A 26,665-nucleotide genomic window follows, 5' to 3' on the forward strand; every position below is an offset into this window, starting at 1 on the left:
TAGGCTTTCTACGATCTCCATCAACGCGAAAGCTAACTATAATTTTGAGTGTGGTAGTTCAAGGCCATGTAAGCCACCGAAGAGAACAGGATCCTGGGGAATAATTGAGATTGCCCTCCTCAAACGCCAGTGAAACAGTGGAAATATCAATTCCACCAATCTTTATATAGCTGCAACAATAAGAACTTGTGAAAGTCAACTGCTTAATAGCGTAAACACGGCCTGGGAAACACTCAGACAGAAGCAACTCTACCTAAGAGACATCACCAAGCCACAAGAGTGCAAGAATTTATCTTAAACATGGGCTATCGAAGCTCATCCTCAGACTAAGTCAAACTTTGAGATTTAGGAAGGCTAGTGGGATTGATCAGTGGTAGAGAGAGAGAAGAGTAATTTATTTGCTTAAACTTGTACTAATATTGACTGGCAAGATACACAGTTGCAGGTTATAAACTGAGAAAGAAAGGTCACCCTCTTACTGGTATTTATTATAGAGAGCGATATTAGAGTGGCCTTTAAGGCGGATTTCATTTCATAATTAAAGAGAGCTTCAAACCAGCTACAAACAGACCTTAGTGAAGGAAGACGTACCTTTATAGTTATCAATAATTCTCAGAAGTGACAAGGAAAGGCTGGACTTTCCACTTCCTGTACGTCCACAGATCCCAACCGTTGTTCCAGCTTCAATAGTTAGAGTTAGGTTGTGCAAGACAGGATCAAGGTGATCAGCATAGCGTACACTGAGCTTATAAATTTCAATTTTCCCTGAGCGTGGCCAACTGATAGAAACTAAATATGGGGTAAGAATTAAAAGCATTTCAGGTATATATTCAACTATTTAGGAGTTTCACAAATAATGTGCACCTCGAGGACAGTGCATTCAAAATCAAAATTATGCAAAAGACGAATTAAGTTTCTAAGCCTTTTCTATAAGCCTATCAAGAGCCAGGGTTTATGAAAAGCAATTTTCTTTTCCAGATATCGAGTAATACTTTCTTCAATATGTAAAAGAATAACTTTCAGGGCTAAATTCTGCACCCAGCTGTAAAGAAACATATTAATCTGGTATCACCAGCTGTTTAGGTTTTTGCAACTTTCTTTTTAAGGATTCACATCTTACGCCTCCCCACCTCTCTCAGCTTTGGTGCCCATCCAGCACCAGGCTTCGGGACCACAACACTCCCACCCTCGCTCGCCTCCACTGGCTCCCCATCCCCCAGAGGATTGATTTCAAGATCCTCATCCTCACCTACAAGGCCATTCACGGCCTTGCTCCCTCCTACCTCTCCGACCTACTACCCCCCTACCTACCTGCCCGTACCCTCCGTTCCTCCGGTCTGCTCCACGTCCCCCGCCCCAATCGCCCTACCATTGGTGGTGGACCTTCAGCCTCTCAGCCCCGAGGCTCTGGAACTCTATCCCCCAGTGCCTTCGCTTTGCTTCCTCCCTCTCCTCCTTCAAGGCTGGTCTCAAAACCTCTTTGACCGAGCCTTCAGCTCCCCTCTCGACTCTCTTCCCCCTCCTCGCTCCCTCCCTTCCTCCCTCCCCTCACCCTGACCATTTCCCCCCTCCTCCTCCCCCCCTCCCCTCACCCTGACCATTTCCCCCCTGCTCGGGTCATGACCCAACTGTGCAGCGCCTTGGGACGTCCTCCTGACGTGAAAGGCGCTTTATAAATAGAATCTTGTTGTTGTTGTTGTGAGGCACTTTGCGATAGATGTCCTCGGAATGTGAAAGTCGTTATGTAAATTGTGTTGTATTACACTTTTACATTCTTAAATAAATTGATCGATAATGGGTTGGATTTTGGTAGAGAAAAATAAACCAAGAATGCTTGAACCTGGTGCCATCATTGATTCTTTAAGTTGTCTTTCGGTTTTTAGTTCAGTGTAGTGATGCACTCGCTCCACTGAATTCATCTGCATTTCTAGTTCTGCCATCTCTCGGACACTCCAGTTTAAGAAAGTGGACATCTGGAAACAAGAAATGGAGGAGCATGAAACAAAAATGATCCAACTGGCACTTGTGCACTTCCTCAGGGCCGATTACACAACAGCATTAGTTGAATGCCAGGAAGCAGTAACTTGCTTGGTTTTCTGGATTGCCAAGGTCTTGCTTTCAAAGATTAAAAGTCAGTCTGGATCTTCGCACGCTTGGCTTGTACTTGCATTGAAATGAACTGTTGCTTTTAGAATGGTTTAACTTATTTGTTGAAATAAGAGTTTAAAAACTCATGCTCTAACATGCAAGAATTTGTTGCATTCACACAGCAGCTAAAGTGGGTAAGTGACATTTTATGTTTCATTTACACTGTTGTTATTCAGATTGCATCATTCCAGGTAAATTTGGACTCACGACTCGAGTCAAGACAAATTGTTCGGTTATAGACTAACTAGCTGTACCCGTTGCAGCTAAGCTTGCAACCAAATTAATTTAATCGACCTTCTCTCTTTCGTCTGGCATTTTCATTTATCCTTGAAAGGCTTGATCTTCGCTTCTTAGGCATCTTTATTAGTATCTATGTATCTCTCTAGAAGGGTTTATGACCTTTGTTGCTACTTTGTTGCAGAATACCATGCATACCTTTTTGGGGGCTTAATTAAACCATTTTTAAATATATCTTTTAATATAGCTCATCAACAATAGGAGATCCCCGGAAAATATGCCCATGACGTTCCCCCTTGCAAGACCTTTCCAATGGGCTATAAATCATGTCTCTACAACAACAACAAGATTGCATTTATAGAGCGCCTTTCACGTTGGGAGGACGTCCCAAGGCGCTGGACAGTTGGGTCGGGACCCGAGCAGGGGGGAAATGGTCAGGGTGAGGGGAGGGAAGGAAGGGAGCGAGGAGGGGGTAGAGAGTCGAGAGGGGAGCTGAAGGCACTATTGAAGAGAAAGGTCTTGAGACCGGCCTTGAAGGAGGAAAGGGAGGAGGCGGCGAAGGCACTGGGCAATGGAGTTCCAAAGCCTAGGGGCTGAGAGGCTGAAGGCCCGACCACCGATGGTAGGGCGGTTGGGGCGGGGGATGTGGAGCAGACCGGAGCCAGAGGAACGGAGGTACGGGCAGGTAGGTAGGGGGATAGTAGGTTGGAGAGGTAGGAGGGAGCAAGGCCGTGAATGGCCTTGTAGGTGAGGATGAGGATCTTGAATTCGATCCTCTGGGGGATGGGGAGCCAGTGGAGGCGAGCGAGGGTGGGAGTGATGTGGTCGTGAAGCCTGGTGCGGGACAGTACACGAGCTGCAGAGTTCTGAATGACCTGCAACTTGTGGAGGGAGGTGCTGGGAAGGCCGGCGAGGAGATAGTTCCCGTAGTCCAGCCTTGAGGTGATAAAGGCGTGGACCAGTGTTTCAGTAGCGTGAGGGGTGAGGTAGTGCCGTAGTCTGGCAATGTTCTGGAGGTGGTGGAAGGCGGTTATTAAGTTCTTGGCTGACAGACAGACAGACAGACATTTTGTCTTTATTAGCATAGATTACCGACAGTACTCTGAATTAGAAGTTCCCTGCACCAAACAAATGATGGAGAAGATGTTCAGAGTTTATAAATTTGCAATCAGATCTCTGCAACCTTTCTTTAAAACAAATCTTTCTCCTGAAATGTCACAAGTCTGACAGCCTGAGCATCGAGCACATCCTGAAAATCCTCTTTAAGATTCTAAACAAGACTGATTTTAACTTTGACTTTAAGCATAGTACCGTCCACATGTTTTACAAATTGTTGTTTACTTTCTCTTCCGTACCTTTAAGGCATGTAAAATGGCCAAGCCCACTAACCCATCCTCCAGGTAATGCAGTTCCGCTGTCACTAATGCACAAAGTGTTGCAGCAAAAACAATCGTTGTTCCTATGAAATCCTGTAACACAGAATGAAGAAGTGAATTAACTATATAGTTACTTACATATTCCTCAAAAGTTAAACATTATAAACTTTTCAAAATTAAAAGAAGTAAATTGAGAATTAGCTGCATAGTTACTTTTAAATTCTTATTACTTGAAACAAAAATTTCCCAAAAATGTACACTTAGAATATTTTAACTTATTTAACAACTAACCAGTCGTATTGCCAGCCACCTGTTTATGGTGTTCAGGTATAAATAAGCAATGTTGTTATAGTCAATCTTGTCCACGATTTGTTCAAAGAACTTGTCTTCACATTTATAGGCCCGGATAGTGGTAAGACCTCCGAGTGTTTCAGAAAAATGTGCAAACACGGGAGATTTGGTAATGCTGTCCAGCCTTTGAAGTTCCCTAGAATGAGCCAGGAAACAATAAATATCTTTCTTACAGATGTTACTGAAGCAGTTCACAATCCTGATCTTATCGTCCATTAAATTGCAGGTAAGGTTAGGTGTATGAGTATTGTAAACACACAAGCATATCTTTATGACAGTGTTAACAAGCAAACATTCTTCAAACCTACAAATACAAAATCCAAAAGAATAAGTGCTGTTTAATAACTCTCACACACCTCTACAGTAGATGCACCGAATACCCAAACCAGTTGAAGCACCGTTCACAATTGAACAAAAAGAAAAAGCTTAACTTCTTCCCACTCTGTTCAATTTGCCTAACCATACCCTCATGAAATAACCCATGCACAAATGTTCATGTAAAAGACTCTAGACTCCTAGAGTCTAATTCACGAGTAATTTCATCCCTTGATCATTTCTTTTGCCATGAAGCTGTTGTCATCCTTTCTCTTCCTTGAGCCCCACCCCCATTTCATTGAGCATCCTTTCATAAAACTTTACCCTAAATGTACTGTCTTGCAGAGCATCAAGTAACGGGATAAATTCTCTTATACAAGATGGCAAAATTAGACAACAACCATTACTGCCAGTTTTCTTTCACTGATATCCAATAGCAATGCGACTAGGGGTGGGGCAGAAAGAGAGAAAAAGCAACAACCAGTCCTTATTGATGAAAGACGGTCTACAAATTGTTGGAATTCAAATCAAGTAGGAAAATATTATTAATAATAATCCATACAATACATATTAAAACACAACACAAATAATATTAAACTTTTACAAGTAACAGACTTGAAGATACATGCCACAAGTAGAAGCCATTGCCAATATAATTTTAGAAAATATTGACTTAAGCAAACATGTAACATTTAGTCATTACAAAGAGCTCTGTAAAAAACACGATGCAGGATCATAGCCAATAATAATAATCCTTGCATTTGCATTCACTGTGCATGATTATTTATGGGAATACCTGCAAAACAATTACCTGGAGGAAGCTCTGAAAAACTTTTGAAGAAAATAGTAGAAAACAAGCAAGGGAAGGATTGGAATAATAAAGAAAGGGTCACAATAATATTGATCAAAACAGCACTCAAACACAGCAATAAGTGCCATAGGAAACGCTCCAAGTTTGTGGGAATCTGGTCGTCTATAGCCTTGATGTCTGATGAAAACCTGAAAATAAACAAGAATTTAAATAATTGCGCACAAATGAATTTATTTAACTTTGTACTGAAACAATTAATAACTGAAGGCAGAAGAGGTATTTGATTCATCCTTTACACAATGTTTCTTGTAAACCTTTTACTTTCAGATTTATGAGACATACTGGAGAATTAGCTTCGATGTCAGGTCTAGTTGGTTTATCAAGGACAAATGAAGTAGCCGATTTTATTCAACTGAACTCTTTAAACATTTATCAACATAAATATAATAACAATAATAATTCTTGCATTTGATATACTGCCTTTACGTGTCGTTGAGACGTCTCAAAGTGCTTCACTGAACATACTATAAAATTAACGGTGCATCATTTTGTGGGCGAAAAGCAACAACCAATTACGCATAGAAATATCCACAAACAGTCATAGATTGAGTGGTCGTAGATTTTTTTAAAAAAGCGATCCGCCAATCGAATAACAACCAGGTTCCTACTTTCTGCTAGGTAAACAAAGGCATGTGGAGTAAGGAAACCTAAGGTTTCGCCGCACCCAGGAATCAAACCCAGTGTGCTAACCACTACGCTACAGGACTCCATTTTAACTCATCTTTAATTTAAGAAATTTGGGAAATCCTAAACTCCTGTTTAAGTTACTATTGAAATAGTGGTGGACAACATGCTATGTCCCTACTTGGTGATCACAATAATCTGGATTGCTTGCAGACATGCATCTACATTTCTGACACAAACTTTATTCCTCATCGGTCAACTTAAACATCCCTCAGTAACTGATCCCACTTCCCCCCTATAATTGCATGTTCTGGATCATGCCAGGCAACATGATTTAGGAGGAGACCATTATTTGGAAGCGAACTATATAATTAATGTTCAAGGACCCATCACCTCCCCATTTAGTGAACACAAATGAGCGTTCATACCTGTTCAGAATTCTTCCGATAGGTGTGGATTCAAAGAATCTTAATGGAAGAGCCATTACATTTACCAGCATTTTTCTGAAGAGATATTTTGAAGCTTTGATACCTTCAAAACAACACAAGAGAACAAGATAATGAGGAATCAATAAGAATATTGATGATACTGAGATAAGGGCAACTTAGATTAAAACGAAGCCTAAATTATAGCAAAAAGACTGGTCAGCGTTAGACTGGACAAACCTGAAAGTACATGTGCAATGGAACTGAACAAAGCTGTAATAACTGCTGCACATGTCAGCCCAATGTATCCATTGAGATAATGAGTTAATACGGCTTGATTTTCAATCTAAGGAACAGAGTGAAAGGAAAAACAAAATCAAAGATGTTCATAGCTGATTGAATACGATGGTTTATTTAGCAATAACAATTGATTAGCTGTGTCTTGGTTGTTAACACTAAATGATCTCATTGAATGTCCTTGTGGAATTACTAAGGATTTTTAGGGAAGTGAATAGCAACGCTTTAGGAACCCACCCTGCTTACACTTTCATTTCGCGATTTGTTCTGTATCAACAAGGTTCCTGCAGACGACCAATCAGCTAGCCAGAAGTCAATAGCCACAAAAAAACTTTGCTTGATTATTACTGCAAAAAGTAAACCAAAGAAGAAGAAAATGCCAATCGAGCGTATGTAAAGCCAGTAGACTCGGATGGAGATCGATCCTTCTTCTTTTTCCTCGTCTTGCACCAGTTTGCCATCCACATTACCAGGTTTTTGCTCCATTTGTAAATATGCCTCTTCAAAATTATCATCTTTACCTTCCTCTTCTCCTTCATTATCCTCTATCAATCATAAACAGATAAAATACAGTTTCACCAAGATTGTACTTACTGAAAACAGGACAAATAGAGATTTACCTGATCTGAAGACACAGAGGCTTTCATTATTCACATGTTTGTGATCCTCCTAGATTTAGAAAGTAACCTTTTACATTGTCCAATGAACTAGAGCTAGTTAAATAACGCATTTGAATATATACACAATTCTCTTTTCTCCCTGCGTTTTATTAGGTTTATTCTGTCTCATCTCCTTAGATTCCCCCTTCCCTCCCTCACACCATGCACATACAATGGGTAAGAGGATTTCCAGGCACTCTGCTTCTCAGTCTCTCAAAACATTGCTGTGTAACTGGCCATCACTAGGGAAGACAGAAAAAGAGAGACACATGCATGTTCTTGCATTTGTAAGCTTTTACGATTTCCAAACCTGGGACTCACACACTGAGTCATTAAGTTTCACATTATTCTGCCTTTTCGAAAACCTGACAAATTAGATTCTTGAGAAGCAGTTTTAATATTTATTTTGGAATGTTACTATGACATATGCATAATTTCTGCTACTCCAAATAAAAACATGAAAAACATGAACCATGAAGACATTATAGAATGCAAACATGGGAAAACAAAAAACAGCCAATTCAAGGCATGAATTTAGAACTCAAAATTCAGAGAATCATTTTAGATCTCAAATTCAGTGAATGATTTTAGGGCTCAAATTCAGGGTACAGTATATGTTATTGTCAAATCCCAGCTTGAAAACTCATATACTGATGACAGTAGCTCACAGATCTGTAGCAAAGAACACTGGATAACACCAATGCCAGAGACTGAATGCATCACCAAAAAAATTAGTCCAACAATATGAATATTAGCTACCAAAAGTGTCAATGTTTTTAAATGAGTGACTAAACTGCACAGGTGTACACTCTAGAGATCAAACTTCAGATAAAATCTGTACAGCATTTAAATCTATTCCAACGATATTCAAGCAAAATATGTGGGTCAGTCGCAATAACATTATTGAACTGCTTTTGCAACATTTTGTTTAGTCAGTTAAGTATCTGACACACGTGAAAACTTATCATCATGCTTCAGCATGTCTAAACCAGATGTATTGCATCCATATATGTATTCCATTTATAAATAGATATTTCCCATTTGTATGGAATAGAACATGCGCTCACTGAAAATTCATGCACCCTGCTTACCAAATTACAAAATCATTATTCATAGTTTGGGTTGGGGTATTTTACAAATAACTTGCATTTTTATGGCACCTTTCGCAAAGGACAGTGTCTTGGAACATTCCACAATGATGGGGTTGGTCAGTGAGCAAGGGAGACAGGAGGTGTGAGATATGGATAGAGAGACAATGGAGAGAAATTGGGGGAAGCAAGGAATTCCAGCGGTTAGTGGTGCAGTGACTGAAGATACGGTTACTTATAGTGATGAGAAGAGTTTGGGGAATGCGTAGCAGGCCTCTGCCTCCGAGCAACGAAGGCAGGTAGTAGAGTGGATTACAGAGTGGGGTTCAAATCACACAGCTTGTGATTGCAGGCACTATGCCTCCACTTGTGCAGAAAAGACTACTCCACCAGTTAGAGTTTTGGATTGCAGGGAAGAATGCCTGCATACAATAACTGGTCTTCTACTTTATGTCCCACTGATGAGCTAGGCTGACTGTCTGTCAACAGTGCCTTGGAGTACTGCATACTGAAAACACATATTTTTGCTAACTGTTTCATGGGCAAAGAAAAATATATGAAAGGACTTGTGACAAAGTCAATTCGAGCAGTTTAATAATTTTTAGGTTGTAATTTCAGCTGTCCTGACATCTTCAGAATGAAGACATCGGGTCTCACTCGTTGACAGAAGAGCCATTGCACGCGACAGATCAAAATTTTATTTCCTTCAGTTCTTTGTGATTTGATGCCTCATTAACTAGGATAAAAAGATTCACAAAGATAACCCATTTTTAAAGGTCTTCAATGCAGCACAACCCGAAAGATATCTTAGGTTAAATTGTGATTATAAAACACCCACTTTACAACCATAATTTGGGCATTAATTTTAGGACAGAGATGCTGTGCATATTCCTAACAGAACCCACTTCTAAGAAATAAGAGTAAACACCCCGAGAATTGGACTTAAGAAATGAAACACATTGTGCAGTAATGCAATTCAATTCACAATTCTGCACTATTTAATATAGACTCAATTGTGTTTATAGCTTTGAAAGGTATTGTAAAGGTAAAGTTTAATGCATGATTTCTAAGGTGACCAACCTTTTGCTATCAGGGTCTTCCAAATTTGCACCAGGTCTGGATTTTGTGTAGAAATATCCCAATAGGTACCTTGGGCATCAATCATCCCATTCTCCATTACAATGATCTAAAAGGCAAACATTTCACATTTCACAGAGCAGATTAAGCTTTGTCATTCCACAATGAATTCACAAAGAAAATCATTATAGACGGTACTTTTATTTCCAATAAAGTGTTTTCGTTTAGCACTGGGTAATTGCAAACAATCAAAGGAATATTGATGGAGAAAGAAAGTAGTGACTGAGTGAGAAAGATTTTCTGGATCAACAACAACAACAAGATTCCATTTATAGAGGCCTTTCACGTTGGGAGGACGTCCCAAGGTGCTGGACAGTTGGGTCAGGACCTGAGCAGGGGGGAAATGGTCAGGGTGAGGGGAGGGAAGGAAGGGAGCGAGGATGGGAAGGGAGTTGAGAGGGGAGCTGAAGGCACGGTCAAAGAGAAAGGTCTTGAGACCGGCCTTGAAGAAGGAAAGGGAAGAGGCGGCGAAGGCACTGGGGGAGAGTTCCAGAGCCTGGGGGCTGAGAGGCTGAAGGTCCGGCCACCGATGGTAGGGCGGTTAGGGCGGGGGATGTGGAACAGACCGGAGCCAAAGGAATGGAGGGTACGGGCAGGTAGGTAGACGGATAGTAGGTCGGAGAAGTAGGAGGGAGCAAGGCCGTGAATGGCCTTGTAGGTGAGGATGAGGATCTTGAATTCGATCCTCTGGGGGATGGGGCCAGTGGAGGCGAGCGAGGGTGGGAGTGATGTGGTCCCGAAGCCTGGTGCGGGACAGTACACGAGCTGCAGAGTTCTGAATGACCTGCAGCTTGTGGAGGGAGGTGCCGGGAAGGCCGGCGAGGAGAGAGTTCCCATAGTCCAGCCTTGAGGTGATAAAGGCGTGGACCAGTGTTTCAGTAGCGTGAGGGGTGAGGTAGTGCCGTAGTCTGGCAATGTTCTGGAGGTGATGGAAGGCGGTTATTAAGTTCTTGGCTGACAGACAGACAGACATTTTGTCTTTATTAGTATAGATTACCGACCGTACTCTGAATTAGAAGTTCCCTGCACCAAACAAATGATGGAGAAGATGTTCAGAGTTTATAAATTTGCAATCAGAACTCTGCAACCTTTCTTTAAAACAAATCTTTCTCCTGAAATGTCACAAGTCTGACAGCCTGAGCATCGAGCACATCCTGAAAATCCTCTTTAAGATTCTAAACAAGACTGATTCAGCAGCGTGAGGGTGAGGTAGTGCCGTAGTCTGGCGACATTCCGGAGGTGATGGAAGGCGGTGCCAGTTGTGGCGCGGATATGAGGGAGAAAGGACAGCTCAGGGTCGAACAAACACCGAGGTTCCTGACTGGCTTTGAGAGGTGGAGAGTGCAGCCTTGGATGCTGATGCTGTCAGCGCCTGAGGTGCGGAGGCGCTGACGTGAGCCAATCAGGAGGGCCTCAGTTTTGCACGTGAGCTGAAGAAAGTGTCTCGCGTCCAGGACTCGATGTCGGAAGGCAGGCTGTCAGGACATCGGTGGTTGTGGAGTTGAGGGTAGAGGAGGAAAGGTAGAGTTGGGTGTCATCCGCATACATGTGGAAGTTAACCCCATGTCTGCGGATGATGTCACCAAGAGGGAGCATATAGAGGGTGAAGAGGAGGGGACCGAGGACAGAGCCCTGAGGGACACCGCACGAGACAGTGCGGGGGTGGAGGAAAAACGTTCATGGAAACGAAGTGAAGACGGTGGGAGAGGTACGACCTAAACCACTCAAGGACAGTGCCTTGAAGGTTGAGGTGGGAGGACAAGCGGTGGAGTAGGATAGCGTGGTCGACCGTATCGAATGCTGCCGATAGGTCGAGGAGGACGAGGAGGCAGAGGGAGCCCTGGTCACAGATGGTCAGGATGTCATTGGTGACCTTGACCAGGGCAGTTTCTGTGCTATGGGCAGCACGGAAACCCGACTGAAGGGGTTCGATAATGAATGGGTGGAGAGGAAAGAGCGCAGCTCGACAACTCTCCAGGACCTTGGACAGGAAGGGGAGGTTGGAGATGGGCCGGTAGCTTGATAGCTGCGACGCATCAAGGGAGGGTTTTTTCAAGGTGGGAGTGATGGTGGCAGTTTTTAAGGGAATGGGAACAGAGCCAGAGGAGAGGGACAGGTTGACGATGTCTGTGATATGTGGGGCAAGGAGGTGGAGCTGGGAGATAAGGAGTGGAGTGGGGATGGGGTCAAGGGAGCAGGTGGTGGGTTTCAGGGATAGGATGAGTTTGGTGACAGAGGGTGGGGAAACGGGTACGAAAGTGTGTAGGGGAGGATGGGTAGGAGTCGGAGTGTGGGAGGGAGGGGGGGGGTGGGTGGATGTTGGAGGGGAAGTGACCGCGGAGCGATTCCCTTGATTTTGGATTCAAGGAAATCCAGCATCTCCTCACAGTGAAGGTTGGAGGAGATGACCTGCGCGGGGTGGCGGGGGGGACGCAGGAGTCGGGATGTGGTAGAAAATAGTAGCCTGGGGTTGTTCTTCGCCTCCAGGATTATCCTGGAGTAGAAGGACGATTTGGCTGAGGCTAGAGTGGAGTGGTAGATTTCGAGGTGTCGGTGGACCGTTAGGCCAGATTTGACGCAGGTGCGTTCAGCAGCCCGCACCTGGCTCTTCAGTGAGCGGAGGTGGGTGGTGAACCAGGGGGAGGAGCGAGAGTAGGAGACAGTACGGGAAGTGATGGGGGCAAGAGTATGAGTGTGGAGGAGAGGGTGTTGTGGAGGAGGGTGAGATTAGAAGAGGGGTCAGTGAGGGTTGAAGGCCAGAGAGAGAGGAGTTCAGAGGACTCCAAGGCAGCAGTTAGGGATTGTGGGGGTAACTTCTTCAAAACTCTCTCCCTCTCATAAAAATCTGTCAACACACAAGTATAGGTTAATATCATTTTCATGTTATTTTGGCTTAATTTGCTCTTCCTCCTATATAGTTCTTAAGGACTGAACACTGCCAAAATATTTAGCCTGGCGACAGAACACATTGATACATTCATTAAGAAGTGAATCAAGATCTCAGGCATTCTGCATGCATCAGGTGCCAGGGACAAGGAGAATGTGGAGTGGGTTGAAAAGGAAGAAGAACATCTAATTCACCAGCAGCATCCTCATGTGCTGCCCATCTCAAAAACGACAGAGGCCTGGGAGCTCTTGCCTTCAGCCAAGGAATGACAAACACTAGGAAACGTAAAAAGGACAAGAAACTATTGTATAAAAACCCAGCCACCATTTATCATTGACAGCACTATTATTCAGAAACCTTCTCACAACATACATGGTCCGCTTCCTTTAGATACTCCAGGTGGTGAGTTACGATGATGACTGTTCGTCCTTCCTTTTTTAACACACCCATAATGCCTTGGTGGAAGACACGACTTCCCACATGCACATCCAGGGCTGATAAAGGATCATCCAGGATTACCACAGAGCACCTACATTACAGCAGAGTTAAAATGATAAAATACTTCAACATACCAGTTCCACAATTTATAATCAACAGACATTTCAATTCCCAAAGCTACAACAGCAACAACTTGCATTTATATAGTACCCTTCACACGGGGTAGTGTCACAAAGCTGTATCACTTCTGCCAACCACGGAAATTCTGAACTAGTTTTAAAAGGAAATTCCAGTAATTTTCGTGACTATCATTACATTTCTCTTTATATAAACAGAAATATAGAATTCCGCAGTAACTCAATCAGCAACAGAAAGAGACTGATTAGAGAATGATTATTTCAGGTGACACATCATCAGAACTGGTCTTATTAAAAACATTAATCTATTTTTCTTTTTCAGTTTCAACCTTCTGTGAATTTCAGCATTCTAAAATAATCCTTACATTTCATATGCCGGAGGGTGGAGATGACGTTTGTGGGGGTAAGATTTCAATGTGCTTCGCAGGATTTACTGTTAGTGACTGTATTTTGCACCTAAACCAGAAGCTTACTTGCTTACAGCAATGTTACAAGACACCTGTTCTCATTTCAAATATTTGCAAATTTTTAGTTTCTTATTAATAAGAAGCACCTGAGAAGTAAAAGTACTGGGAAGTGAATAATCCCGGAGTTATCTTGTTTCAGTAAAACTTCCTGTTGTTAATTAGAGAAAACAGAACTATTCCATTGCAACATACCTTGAGTAAAGAGCTCGTGCCACACTGACTCGCTGTTTCTGGCCACCACTCAGATTAATACCCTGAAAAATCCATAGGAAAGATTGCAATAATGCTGTACACAGGAAGTGGGAAGGGGGAAAGGGCACCATAAGTGTTTTATGATTCCATTTGAAGAGTCTTTTGCTCACAACAATACCCAAATATCCAATTATTTCAACTTTATATGGTAGACTAATGGACTAAATTAAGTTAGTAACAGAATGGTTCCCCAGTGAACAAACTGAAATAGCAGTGACAAGCAAGTTGCCACAATGAAGCACCGATATGCCATTAGTGTTTACAATATCTGAACCCACTGGCTTGGAGTATATTCAGGTTACACGTTATTCAAGACTATTTGCATCATCCTGAATCCTCCATCATCCTATATAAATGATATTCTGTCGAGCATCACCATGTATTATACACATCCCATTTTCTTCATACATTTTTAGAAGATTTACAAAGAATGGAAACAGTTTGTGCCAGTCGTATACTCCACACGAATCTTCACCCGCTCTTTACTCCCTCCCATACTCTCCCATTTCCTCTCTCACACATGTGAAGTGCAAATCAAAATTCTGGATGAATTATTTCCACCCACATGCTAAAATCACCACACACAAATTTTACTCCCACACCTATCCATTTGTTTTAGCGATTAAAAATACTGAACGTGAAATTATTTGGATGGGTATCCTTTCATGCCTTGTTCATCCTCACCAAAAAAAAAAGTTTTGAAAGGCAGACATGGCTTCAACTTTTAAAGTAAATGTGCAAACTTCTTCAAATTTATAATAATCCTTGCATTTGATACAGCGCCTTATCGTATCTTTGAGACATCCCAAAGTGCTTCACAGAATATACTGTAAAAGTGAATTGACTGTAAATTTTGTGGGCAAAACGCAGCAGCTAATTGCACACAACAGTGTCCCACAAGCAGTCATGGATTGAGTGTCCAATTTTTTTTTAAAAAATTACATCTTACCAAGATAGATTTGGTAAATTTTCATCGATCTTCCATTTTAAGACAGAATGGTCTTACTGGGTGGGCCAAGGTGGAAATTCTGGCCTCAGATTTGCATCATTTAGTAACTGTATGGCACGTGCACTATGCAAATGCTTTGCACAAGAACAATTATTGACCCCAGGTAACAGACTTACTTTTTCACCTATTTCTGTTTGTTCACGAGCTGGCAGAATATCAATATCTGGCTGAAGAGCACAGGCATCAATGACCATATTAAAACGCTCCTCATCAAACTCTTCTTCCAATACAATGTTGTTCTGTAAAGAGGCATTTCTCAGCCAAGCGGCCTGTGCAGAGTATGCTATTGGTTGATTAGGTGTTGCCCACTTCACGTTGCCTGAAACGGTTGTCATTTCTCCTAACATGGCAGACAACAGTGAAGTTTTTCCACTGCCAACCTTAAATTAACAAACGTTCAGAACAAATTAGCTTGAAAAAGTGAAAGCAATTCATACTGATCATTTAAATACATTTTGAATTGTGGTAGTTCAGTAGTACTTGAATAAAACAATGTATATTTGTATAGTATACCTTTGACATAAAATAAATTTTTCAAAGTATTTTGCAGATTGAGATTAATTAGAAGTCAAGTGAATTTTGGAAATTTCATTTTAAAAAAATTAATTTGCCAATTTTATTTGGTGCTTGTGATGGCGTGTGGATATTATCCACCTCGCTGAACTTCCGGTTCTGGAAACGCGTGCATCCCACTGCACAGACGGGTCGGTAGCCGGTTCCACAAACAGCATTCCATAGAGGCAGGTTTCATGTCTGATTTTGGTGAAACAAAATCCAGGGATTTTATTGTGTGGGCAAAAAACAACTTTCATGGACTTTAAATATGTTAACCTCGAGGCACTCCCTCCAGTGTGCAATAAACTGTAAAACCCAGGATTTTTAGCCAATTATTGTCAAAGTCATTTTACAAGTGCCTTAGGTGTTAAATATTTTTAAGATGAAAGCACCTTCCAATTATCTCAAAGCTTATCTCTGACTGATTTGTCCAGATGTGACAGCTCAAGAAACATCACTGGATGTGAGACTAAACATGCATATTTGGCATGCATTAAAAATTGCATGAAATTATTAGTTAAAAAAAAATAATCATCTGCTGGGGATTCTCTTCAGAGCGCCTTCCTACACTGACTTCAACCAATTTAACCTTTGAGACTGCAGAGTCCCTGAACAAACAGCAAGATCATATAGTTGGAAGCCTGTTGGAAATACTTACAAGCCAGTAAGTTAAATTATCCTACAGATGTATCAAACTGGTTGGCAATGTAAGACTACCCTAGGAAAAAGCAAATTGCGAATCCCATCTAATTTATTTAGCACCTGAACCTGCAGTCCAGTGAAATCAATATCACACTGTACCAGGCTACATGGATTAAACATGGAAAGGGTTAGGAAATCCTGCAAAATGCAATGCAAGTGATGCATGTGGAAACAGTCCACTAAACAGAATGCACATATAGAACCATATAGTTTGCAATGTTTAGAGAAGGATTAAAATTTGGTGCTATTTAATAGGGCCCTAAAATAAATATATAGTAAAATTCACATAAGTCATATCAAACAAGATCATTACAATTTACTATGATTTATGCAAAGTCAGAGTTACAGGCAAAGTTGTATAAGTTAATCAATCTACACTGCACATGTGTAATTCAATGCAGACGGTAAGTGTGCAAGGGCTAATTCGCCACTGTTGCTGGTAAGTGAGCATGTGGTAGTTTGTCACTGCAGCCAGTAAATGCACACATGGTGACAGATCCAAACTACATTTCTCGTGGTTCAAATTTGTCTTGATCCATAGCCTCACTGACATTGGAACCACAGAAAATGAAGTTCTTCTGCGCATATGTTTGCCGCAATTCAATGCAGCCGGCCGATAACTGTGCATGCATCGACGGGTCTGGACGCAAATTCCCATGATTCAATGCAATCAGTAAACATGGAAGTAATGGAGGATAGGGGAACGGTATTATAAATAACATTTCCCTTTTAATCCAACAGCATGAATGGTTTACTCTGAGTACTGTTTCGAGCATGGTCCCAGTTATACAGAGTTTTCACTGCAGTGGGTGACAGACTGAGGGTCTATAGGACAGAGAGCAGTGCAATGAGAGCTCATGATGATAACATTTCCCGAGATGAAGAACAAAGATGTCTTTCAGAAACCAGGTTTAGCTGCAATGAGTCACAACCAAACTCGAACTAAACCCACGCCTAAAAAGGAGCCTCTTTACTGATACGACGAGAGCATGAAGTGCAAAAGTTTCATTCAACAACAACAATAAGATTCCATTTATAAAGCGCCTTTCACGTCAGGAGGACGTCCCAAGGCGCTGCACAATTGGGTCATGACCCGAGCAGGGGGGAGATGGTCAGGGTGAGGGGAGGGAAAGGAGGGAGCGAGGAGGGGGGAAATGGTCAGGGTGAGGGGAGGGATGGGAGGGAGCGAGAAAGGGGAAGAGAGTCGAGAGGGGAGCTGAAGGCACGGTCAAAGAGAAAGGTTTTGAGACCGGCCTTGAAGGAGGAAAGGGAGGAAGCAAGGCGAAGGCACTGGGGGATGGAGTTCCAGAGCCTCGGGCTGAAGGCCCGACCACCAATGGTAGGGCGATTGGGGCGGGGGACGTGGAGCAGACCGGAGCCGGAGGAACGGAGGGTACGGGCAGGTAGGTAGGGGGATAGTAGGTTAGAGAGGTAGGAGGGAGCAAGGCCGTGAATGGCCTTGTAGGTGAGGATGAGGATCTTGAAATCAATCCTCTGGGGGATGGGGAGCCAGTGGAGGCGAGCGAGGGTGGGAGTGATGTGGTCCCGAAGCCTGGTGCGGGACAGTACACGAGCTGCAGAGTTCTGAATGACCTGCAGCTTGTGGAGGGAGGTGGCGGGAAGGCCGGCGAGGAGAGAGTTCCCATAGTCCAGCCTTGAGGTGACAAAGGCGTGAACCAGGGTTTCAGCAGCGTGAGGGATGAGGTAATGGCGTAGTCTGGCGTAGTCACTTGTTGAACACAAGTCCAATGCACTTCAGATTGAAACTCGTAGCTTAAAATAAAGCCATCAAATTGTGCAGATACATTAAACAGTTCAGTATTTCCTCTACTACAAGTGTGTGTGTGGGGAAAAGTAAAGGTCAGAATAAAAGACCAGGATAACCTAGTACCAAGATAACTGTCTGGAGAGAAAATAACAGAAGAGAGTGTTCTGCAGAGCAGCAAAGTCAATAAAAAGGATGCAATTGATGTGGAGCTGCTAGCCCTCTACAAGACTGGCTTGGAGCAGCACCACAAGAGTTGCTGATACCTGTAGCAGGTAGACAATACTTCAGAATGCCACAGATAAAGCTTCACAAACTACTTCTCTGTACTGTGAACTCTGCCAGAAAGCATTTGCCTGGAAGGAACTCAAAAACTGGAAGTGTTTTGGATCTTAGTGTCTTAAAGTGGACAAAATGAATTATCGCTGAACCATCGCCAATTGGATTGAACCTCTGCAATTGTTCAACAGGCATCAGGCTCTGAATTACAGGCATTAGGCCCTGGTTACAATTTCTAGCTATGCCCTGTGTTATCACCCAATAAAAAATATAAAATTTCAATAACCATGGAATTGTTTAAAAATGGGTTGGACAGATTTTTACGACAGCCCTCAAATACGTCAACTAAAGGAGTATTGCAAATGCATTGTCCTAAATAGTAAGCCACAGCAGGCGTTGTGGGGGAGCTTGTTCCAATCCATACACAATTTCCATGCATTTTCTTACGTAGCACAGGGACACTGCTTTTTTCCTACTGCTTCCCCAGGACTTGTCTGGTAAACCCAATGCAGTCCACAGATTCACACCTCCTCATCTCCACCAAACAACATAGTAGCAAAGTTAATTTACCCTCAGAGTGAATCAGGGAGTTCTTAAATGTTGTTCCATACAAGTATCACGATAAAATAACATTCTTGGACATAGCAACTGAGTCACTCCGACTAAAAATCAAAATTATTTGTAGATATTCTCACCTTGCCTACAAGAATGGTAATTTTGCCTTCAGGAATTTTTGTTGAGATATCCTGAAGACATATTTGTTCTGAATTGCTACTCCATGCAAAACTGCCATTTGTGATCTCCAGGGCATTGGCTGTGCTAGAACAGAAAGAAGGCACATTACTTAAACGTCAAGAAGTAGAAGCCACCAGTTGTGTGTTCCGATTAACTAGCAACTTTCTGCTGGTTCATGAATCCACATCCGAGCAATTGTCTAATTCACATAAATGTTTCCATTGTCTATTAACCGCTGTATAGTTTATTTTTAATAGCATCTATGACATTCAAGCACCTATACAAAACATTCTATAGCAACAAAGTGTTTTTTTTTAGATCCTGAACATTGATAAATCTATTGCAAACAAACAAAACCCATTCAGGAAAACTACATTCTTCTATGTCCAAGTCATAAAGATATTTTTCCTTTTGAAGTAATGCCATTTATAAAATAAATCAAAGCACATGACTATCAAAATATGCAATTCTTTCACATAACATGATTCAATTAAAAGTCTGTCAACTACTTCTAACCGTTCTGCCTCTGTGTCATCTGGGATAGTATCTCCACTTGCCTCATTCCTTGGTGAGCACAGTTCAGAAGGCTTTTTTAAAAAAAATTCTCATTGGCTGTCTGCCTGGTTCTGATTGTAAAACTATTGCTTCTGAGTCAGAACGTTGTAGCTCCAAGCTCCCTGTTGGGATTTTAGGATCATTTAGTTTAGACCAAGGTGGTCCAACCATTTGGCTGCTTGAAGGCTGGATGCTGGATTTGAGAAATGTCTGCGGGCCACATAAGCGTCGTTGATGGGTTTCCATTCCAGAAACATAACCCATAAGAATCATATAGAAATCATGTGTTTTACATTGTGTAACTGCATTACTTAATTTCACTATATTTTAGTTACAATGCAAACTTTAAATAGGCAATGGAAAAATTCATACAAATTTTAAAAGAATGCCACCAGCGATGAGATATCTCTCTCTGTGTGCGTCTCTATCTCTCCGTCTCTGTGTGTCTCTGTATCTCTCTCTGTGCGTCACTGTATCTCTCTGTATGCGTCTCTGTATCTCTCTGTGTGCGCGCCTCTGTATCTCTCTCTCTCTGTGTGTCTCTGTATCTCTCTCTGTGTGTGCGTCTCTGAATCTCTCTCTCTCTGTGTGTCTCTGTATCTCTCTCTGTGTGTGCGTCTCTGTATCTCTCTCTCTCTGTGCGTCTCTGAATCTCTCTCTCTGTGTGTCTCTGTAACTCTCTCTGTGTGTGCGTCTCTGTATCTCTCTCTCTCTCTGTGCGTCTCTGCATCTCTCTCTCTCTCTGTGTGGTCTCTGTATCTCTCTCTGTGTGCGTCTCTGTATCTCTATGTCTATGTGCGTCTCTGTATTTCTCTCTGTCTGTCTGTGTCTCTGTATCTCTGTCTGTGTGCGTCTCTGTATCTCTCTGTCTGTGTGCGTCTCTGTATCTCTGTCTGTGTGCATTTCTGTATCTCTGTCTGTGTGCGTCTCTGTATCTCTCTCTGTCTGTGTGCATCTCTGTATCTCTCTGTCTGTGTGCGTCTCTGTATCTCTCTCTGTCTGTGTGCGTCTCTGTATCTCTCTTGTCTGTGTGCGTCTCTGTATCTCTCTGTCTGTGTGCGTCTCTGTATCTCTCTCTCTCTCTGTGCGTCTCTGTATCTCTCTCTCTCTCTCTCTCTCTCTGTGTGCGTCTCTGTATCTCTCTGTCTGTGTGCGTCTCTGTATCTCTCTCTGTCTGTATGCGTCTCTATCTCTCTCTGTCTGTATGTGTCTCTGTACTTCTCTCTCTCTCTCTCTCTGCATTTCTGTACCTCTCTCTCTGTGTGCGTCTATGTATCTCACTCGGTCTGTGTGCATCTCTATCTCGCTCTGTCGTTTGCATCTCTGTATCTCTGTCTGTGTGTCTCTGCAGCTCTCTTACTCAGTCTGTATGCCTCTATGTGTCTCCGTATCTGTCTCTCTTGGTCTGTTATTGGTTTGAAAGTAATTGACAGGCTGTGCTGCTAACCGCTGCCTCATGCTGCTGTATTTCCTGCTGGGTCAGACTGGGTTTGGGACACACAGTGAGATTATGTTCTGGAGGAAATCAGTCCAGTTGGACCATCCTGGTACAGTATTGAACTCTCCTCATTAAATCTGCTTTTACTGATTCAAAGCCTGGTGTGATTCAGCACGGCAGTTATAACAAGGATATCAGACTACTCATTTACTTTACACATAACTTGGCATGGTTAAAGATTCCAATATTATCTTATCAAATGGCAATATAGTGGACAGCTGGATCAAATAAATGCTAGGAAAAATTTTCTCTGCCCTTGGTATAATATTAATGCATCATTCATTACTTCCAAGAAATGTTTCATACTTGCTTTCCATTTTTTTTGTAGATAAAGAAACAATAAATGCTCCATCAAATAAAAATATCTGCGATAGTTTTCATTTATTGTTTATCATTAAACAAATTGGCCCAGTTAACCCCTCTTGGATCTCTGAAGCTACTGTACACAAAAAGTGTACATTTACATTTAATCACAAGAATATGTAAAAAGAAAAAGTTCCAGATATTTTATTTTCAGTTGTTGACCTGTGAATTGGCAAGGAATCTGTCTTGGGGTCCAGACCATTCCCCTTGGAATCCCCAGAGTCATCTTTCACTTGCAGAAGATAAATCCAAATCATATCCAACACTCAACCACAACTTCACCCAATTTGTGAAGCAGATAACATCAATGTGAGAAACCTTCATCCCTTGTTATATAGTTGCAAGGCTGCCTAAGATTCAAGTGCAGAATTTGTCTTATTTGAAAGAAAAAAATAGTACTTCCAATAATGCAGCATTCCCCCAGTACTGCACTGGAGGGTCAGCCAGGGATATGAGCTCATGTTTCAATGTGGTGTTGGAATCCGCAACCTTCTGACTCATAAGTGAGAGTGATCCCAACTGAGTTAAGCTGACAGCAAAGAATTGAAGAGAATGACACCAGAAAAGGTCCAGAATCTGAACTTAATCTCATGTCAAAACATGAATACCATTAAGAGGTTTTGAAGACTGAAATGAGCAGATTAGGTAGTCTGATCCTGATCACATGGAGATTAATTCTTATACCCACCTTCTTCCTAACTGAACACAAGACAAGTCTGAAGTTAGCGGCTGAGGATGTCATGACCCGGTCACACACTCAGGAACAGACATTAAAACTGGACAATAATTAAGATAAATACTGATTAATGTATTAAAAAAGTAAGACTTGTAATTTCTCAAATAGAAATCATGAAACATTTTAACGGAACCCATTTATAGTGATGCTGAAAAGAGTGAAACTCTAATAAGGGATAAAATCCAAGTTACCACTTAATTAAAAGATGTTCCTTTTAATAATAATACTTGAATTTGACATGTCATTGATTTGTCTCAAAGTGCTTCACAGGATATACTGTAAATAGTCGATCAGAAACAGTGGAAAGCACATCGACAAAAAACAGAGCCTCCATTCAAGTAGAACTCAATCTCCATTTGTCCCTGAGCAGATCCCTTAATCATACCGTTTAACAGGCAGAGGAAAGATAACATTTCTTTTGGTAAAGTATTTAGTCAGTATTAGAGTGAAGCAATGATTTAATAATCATTTTAGCTTTACAATATATCCTGGATTAGATTGTCCGAATTACTCCTTGAATCTGTGTTAAGGCTGAGCTGATGCCCTGCAATGCCTGAACATTTAACAAGCTAATGCCTTGAAATTGAACATTAAACTGTTTGAAATTGCCATTTTCTACGGCCAGTTATCACTTTATGGAGCTTAACACATGCACAAGACTGAAGAATCTGAACTTGAGTTAATTGGGTTCAGTGGAAATACCACTGCGGCACCTCAGTGTCCAGATAGCTATTCTTCTGCTGGAGGTGCATGCGTGTAGAATTTGCATGACAACAGGTTTGGGTTAAGTTGTGAAGCTCTCTGCAGTCAAATACATGAGTAATTGCAACTTGGGTAATCAGCACCTGTGGACTTATACTTCAGGTGAAGGAAAGAAATGTCTTTAGGAGAAAGATAAATGGCAAGAGAGAGAGTAACAGCAGGATCATCATTCTGAACATTTCTGACATGTGCCTGAAGGGAATGCTGCCTGTGATGACCTGGTTTATCCAGTTGGCATATTCATCGATCCTCCATTTCCACTTTCCTGATCCAATTTGCCTCGTTGAGGTGCTTGGTGTTCAACAAAATCGACAACAGCAGCTACCATCACATTAACTCACGAGTATACAATACTCACCTCACAATGTATCCATATACATTTGTTATTTAACAAATTTTCATCCAAACAATACAAATATAAGCCTCCTGCATTTTTCAGTAAACTAAATATCCTTATAACCGTACTAGCTTTTGCTGTTATGTTTAATCATTAGAATTTTAAAAATCCTTGCATTTGATGCAGTGCCTTTCACATTGGGAAGATATTTCAGAGCTTCTTGGGATTTACCTTAAAGTGTAGTGACTCTATATTTTGTGGGTAAACATATTTTATATTTTGACTGTGACTATTTTGTAGCATATAGCATACATGCTATCTGCATATGCACAATTATATATAAAGAAACTTATTTATTAAAACGTAACCAATTTTTGTTGTAAAAATTTGAACTAGCCATAAAAAATTTAAAGGGAAGATATGGAAAAGCCTTAGATAGTGAGGGTTGTAATGGGGACTTCTTTGCCACAGATGGTGGTAAGGCAGAGTCCCTAAGTTTTTCTAAAAGGGTATTAGATAGAAGCTTGAGGAGAAGGAATATTAAAAGAATTGGGAGCTAACTGGAGAATTACATTACTAATGTGAGAATAAATACCAGTGCAGATTTGTAATTAGGGTGAAATCCTGTTTGTGTTGTAACATCATATGACATATAACCAAACAACATTCAGGATGATGGTAATCCTAAAAAATACTTTAAGCTTTTGCTTTAGGAAATGTTAAGCTTTCCATCTTGGGAGTTTTGTTTCAATTCAAGAAGATAGAAAAAACTTCTTTTTTAAAAAAAACTTATGCCATTGAAAATCTGGAGAATATGAGGCACCCGCTAATAGATTTTAAAAATAATACAACTCATGACCAACCATTAGAGCCCTCAAGCGACAAAACAGAGAGGGTTTGGATAGTCACGAGTTGAAGGTTTACACATTCAGTCAAATCACAAGACGATTTTATTTCCCACGGGGAACACTGCTTCTTTATAAAGCAAAAGTATCATCTGATATGATTATGGCCACCTAATTATTTTGGTTTTTCCAGAACTTTGTTATGGTGCTCTCTTATTTGTAAAATGATCCCATACTTCTGCCAGTTATAATTTTTGTTCCACAGTAAGGCATTACTATTATGATCATCTTATTATGATGTGCATACTTTTCTATTTGTGAAGACTGCATTAAAACATAGGAGAAAACCATCCCGGTGCACAAATACATTACATTTCCCAAGACTCTGTAATAATGGGGGGAAACTATTTTCGAAGGATGAGATCAAATGGACCAAAAGGGCCTTCACCCAAACCTTGCGCTATTTTCCTCTGTATTTACTGTTACAACCCTCCAAAACAAATAGGTAATAATTCTTAATCTATACTAATTCATCAAAACAGTCAATCCCATCATATCAGCAGGAGTTGTGGATAAATGATCATACAGATAATTGCCATGTGGAGAACTAACGTTCTACCACACCTAGCAGTTGTATAAAGACTTTTATAACTTGTATCCTGCAGATATAAATTAGTTAATATCAGCTTCACATTGTTAAACAATCAAAATATCCACATTCCATTCAGTACTTTTTCTCCCTTTGAATTCCATACAACAGTACATCAATGATAAATTACTGGTTAATAAATATGGCTTGTGCATTTTATGTCCCAAAGCTCAAATGTAATTTATCTGCATTCCTTTGCAATCGATTTTATGCAGGTGTATTGTCCACGAACCCAGTACGATCATATCTCGAGATATTTCTCAAGGAGTATAATTCATTCATCTCTCTAAACGTTTCACTGAAGCAGCTCTTTTGACATTTCTTAGTCATATCTCACACGTTCTGGACAGGCTCCACTGGCTCCCCATCACCGAACGGATCAACTTCAAGATCCTCACATTTGTGTTTAAATCCATTTACTACCTGGCACCTTCCTACCTCTCCGACCTCCTCACTCCCCAATCCATGATCCGGCGCCTCCTTTCAGCCACTGCGCCCTGAAACTCTGGAACACTCTTCCTCAATCCACGGCCTTGGCCCCCCTCTCCCCTCTTTCAAGTCCCAACTGAAAACTTTCCTCACAGCCATCTCCCCCCTCCCCCGGCTTGGAGTCAGGCTCTCCCGCTGTTAAGCGCTCTGAGACGCTACCCTGCGTGGAGGGTATTATATAAGTGCAAGTTGTTGCTGTTGATACTAATAGTGTATCCAATTTTTCTTTGAAAAAATATGGTTTATAGTGATATTTTGTGTATAGTTAACAAAAATGATTCAGCAATTCTTTTTCAAAGCTTCTTTTTGAAGCGCTCTGAGACACCGTTCGGCGTGGAGTGCGCAATATAAATCCAAGTCGTTGTTAACAAAAAGGTCTGGACCAATTTCTCTTGGATTTCACCTTTTATAAAAGTCTTTAACTCAAGGGCACTATATACAGTAATTGGGTTACAAAATCACGCATAAGATAAGCAGTATCATTATTGAACTGCTTCCCAATGTAAACCATGCCTCCTGCAGGAAAAAATAATGTGTCACACCAACTCAACAATAGGCTACCATTAACCGAAAGCAGAGGTCCTTTAAAGTGGTACTGTAAGCTTCACTAATAGAAATCGCTTCAGATTACTACCTCGAAGACGTGAAAAGCGCTAGATCAAACACAAGGATTATTATTATTATTACCTTGCACCTTCTGCACAATATTCATCTTCACTACAACAGAAAACAAGAAACCTCCATCCCTCTCTGACCAATAACTAAATAATAAGTTTTTTCATGCCGAATTCGCTCTTCAAGCTTCTGCTCCTCTCCCCAAATTGATCACTGTTTATCACCATCTGAATCTACCAAGTGCTGATAAGTTCCCAAACTGTTGTTCTAATTTTGTACTTCCTTCCCTTGAGATCAGAACACTTTGCGATTCTACAGACAAGAAAGTGACGTTACACCCAGTTAAGGGGACAGCTGGCCTCAGTAGACTGTTTATTTGCAACTTTTATTGCACAATAAAGATAAATTCACCCTGCCTCCACTTCATTGCCTAATAGAGGTGTTTAAAAATTATGAAAAGGTTCAATAAGGTTACAATAAATAGACTGTTTCCACTGGATGGGAGTCCATAACCAGGGTCACAAGTATAAGATAATGACTAAAGGTGAAATATTTAACCTTGTGTTAGTTTAGTTTGAGGTTATTGCTCATCAGCTTTATAGCTTTATAACTTTTACGTGAACAATTCTGCTCCTGAAAAACTAGCATGTTCGATACTATAGTAATATCAGTATGTCTAAATAACACAATGAAGGATTCAAAGCATACTGAATCAGTCAGCCCATGGGAACAGGATTGCTGGAGGACTAAGGGGTAAACTATTTGAAGCACAGATTTTTAATAAAAAGTATTTGAATTGAAAACATGCCTGAAACAGTCATATTTGTGCAATACAAGTCAATAAAATGTAATTTTGTATTGTATTGTATTTTGCAATTGATGTATGGATGTGGAGTGAGCTGTATGGACAAAATGGCACGTAATAATAATCATTGTGACATTCTGGAAGGCAAACCATAAGAACATAAGAATTTGCGAGGCGAAAGAAAACCATGGTCCATCTAGTTCGTCTTCCTGGCAGTCGCTTGACACATTGTGTCCCAAACTATATACTGTATCCCG

At 41.2% G+C, this 26,665-nt stretch overlaps 1 protein-coding gene across 1 annotated transcript in view; it reads right to left on the reverse strand.

Moving 5' to 3' along the window:
* The window catches only part of LOC103174567 (ATP-binding cassette sub-family C member 9), a 93,736-nt gene that overhangs the window by 28,211 nt on the left and 38,860 nt on the right, over window positions 1-26,665 (reverse strand). The window contains exons 15-27 of the mRNA XM_042331689.1: window positions 18,715-18,838; window positions 14,835-15,098; window positions 13,650-13,711; window positions 12,788-12,944; window positions 9,472-9,577; window positions 6,882-7,189; window positions 6,588-6,693; window positions 6,351-6,453; window positions 5,321-5,426; window positions 4,053-4,379; window positions 3,741-3,854; window positions 1,841-1,973; window positions 592-789 (exon numbers count right to left, since the gene is read on the reverse strand). Coding sequence (XP_042187623.1) covers window positions 592-789; window positions 1,841-1,973; window positions 3,741-3,854; window positions 4,053-4,379; window positions 5,321-5,426; window positions 6,351-6,453; window positions 6,588-6,693; window positions 6,882-7,189; window positions 9,472-9,577; window positions 12,788-12,944; window positions 13,650-13,711; window positions 14,835-15,098; window positions 18,715-18,838 — 2,108 coding nt within the window. The remainder of the gene's footprint in view (window positions 1-591; window positions 790-1,840; window positions 1,974-3,740; window positions 3,855-4,052; window positions 4,380-5,320; window positions 5,427-6,350; window positions 6,454-6,587; window positions 6,694-6,881; window positions 7,190-9,471; window positions 9,578-12,787; window positions 12,945-13,649; window positions 13,712-14,834; window positions 15,099-18,714; window positions 18,839-26,665) is intronic.

This window comes from Callorhinchus milii, unplaced genomic scaffold (assembly GCF_018977255.1).
Source record: "Callorhinchus milii isolate IMCB2004 unplaced genomic scaffold, IMCB_Cmil_1.0 Scaffold2, whole genome shotgun sequence".
In the NCBI taxonomy this organism is placed as follows: Eukaryota; Metazoa; Chordata; class Chondrichthyes; order Chimaeriformes; family Callorhinchidae; genus Callorhinchus; species Callorhinchus milii.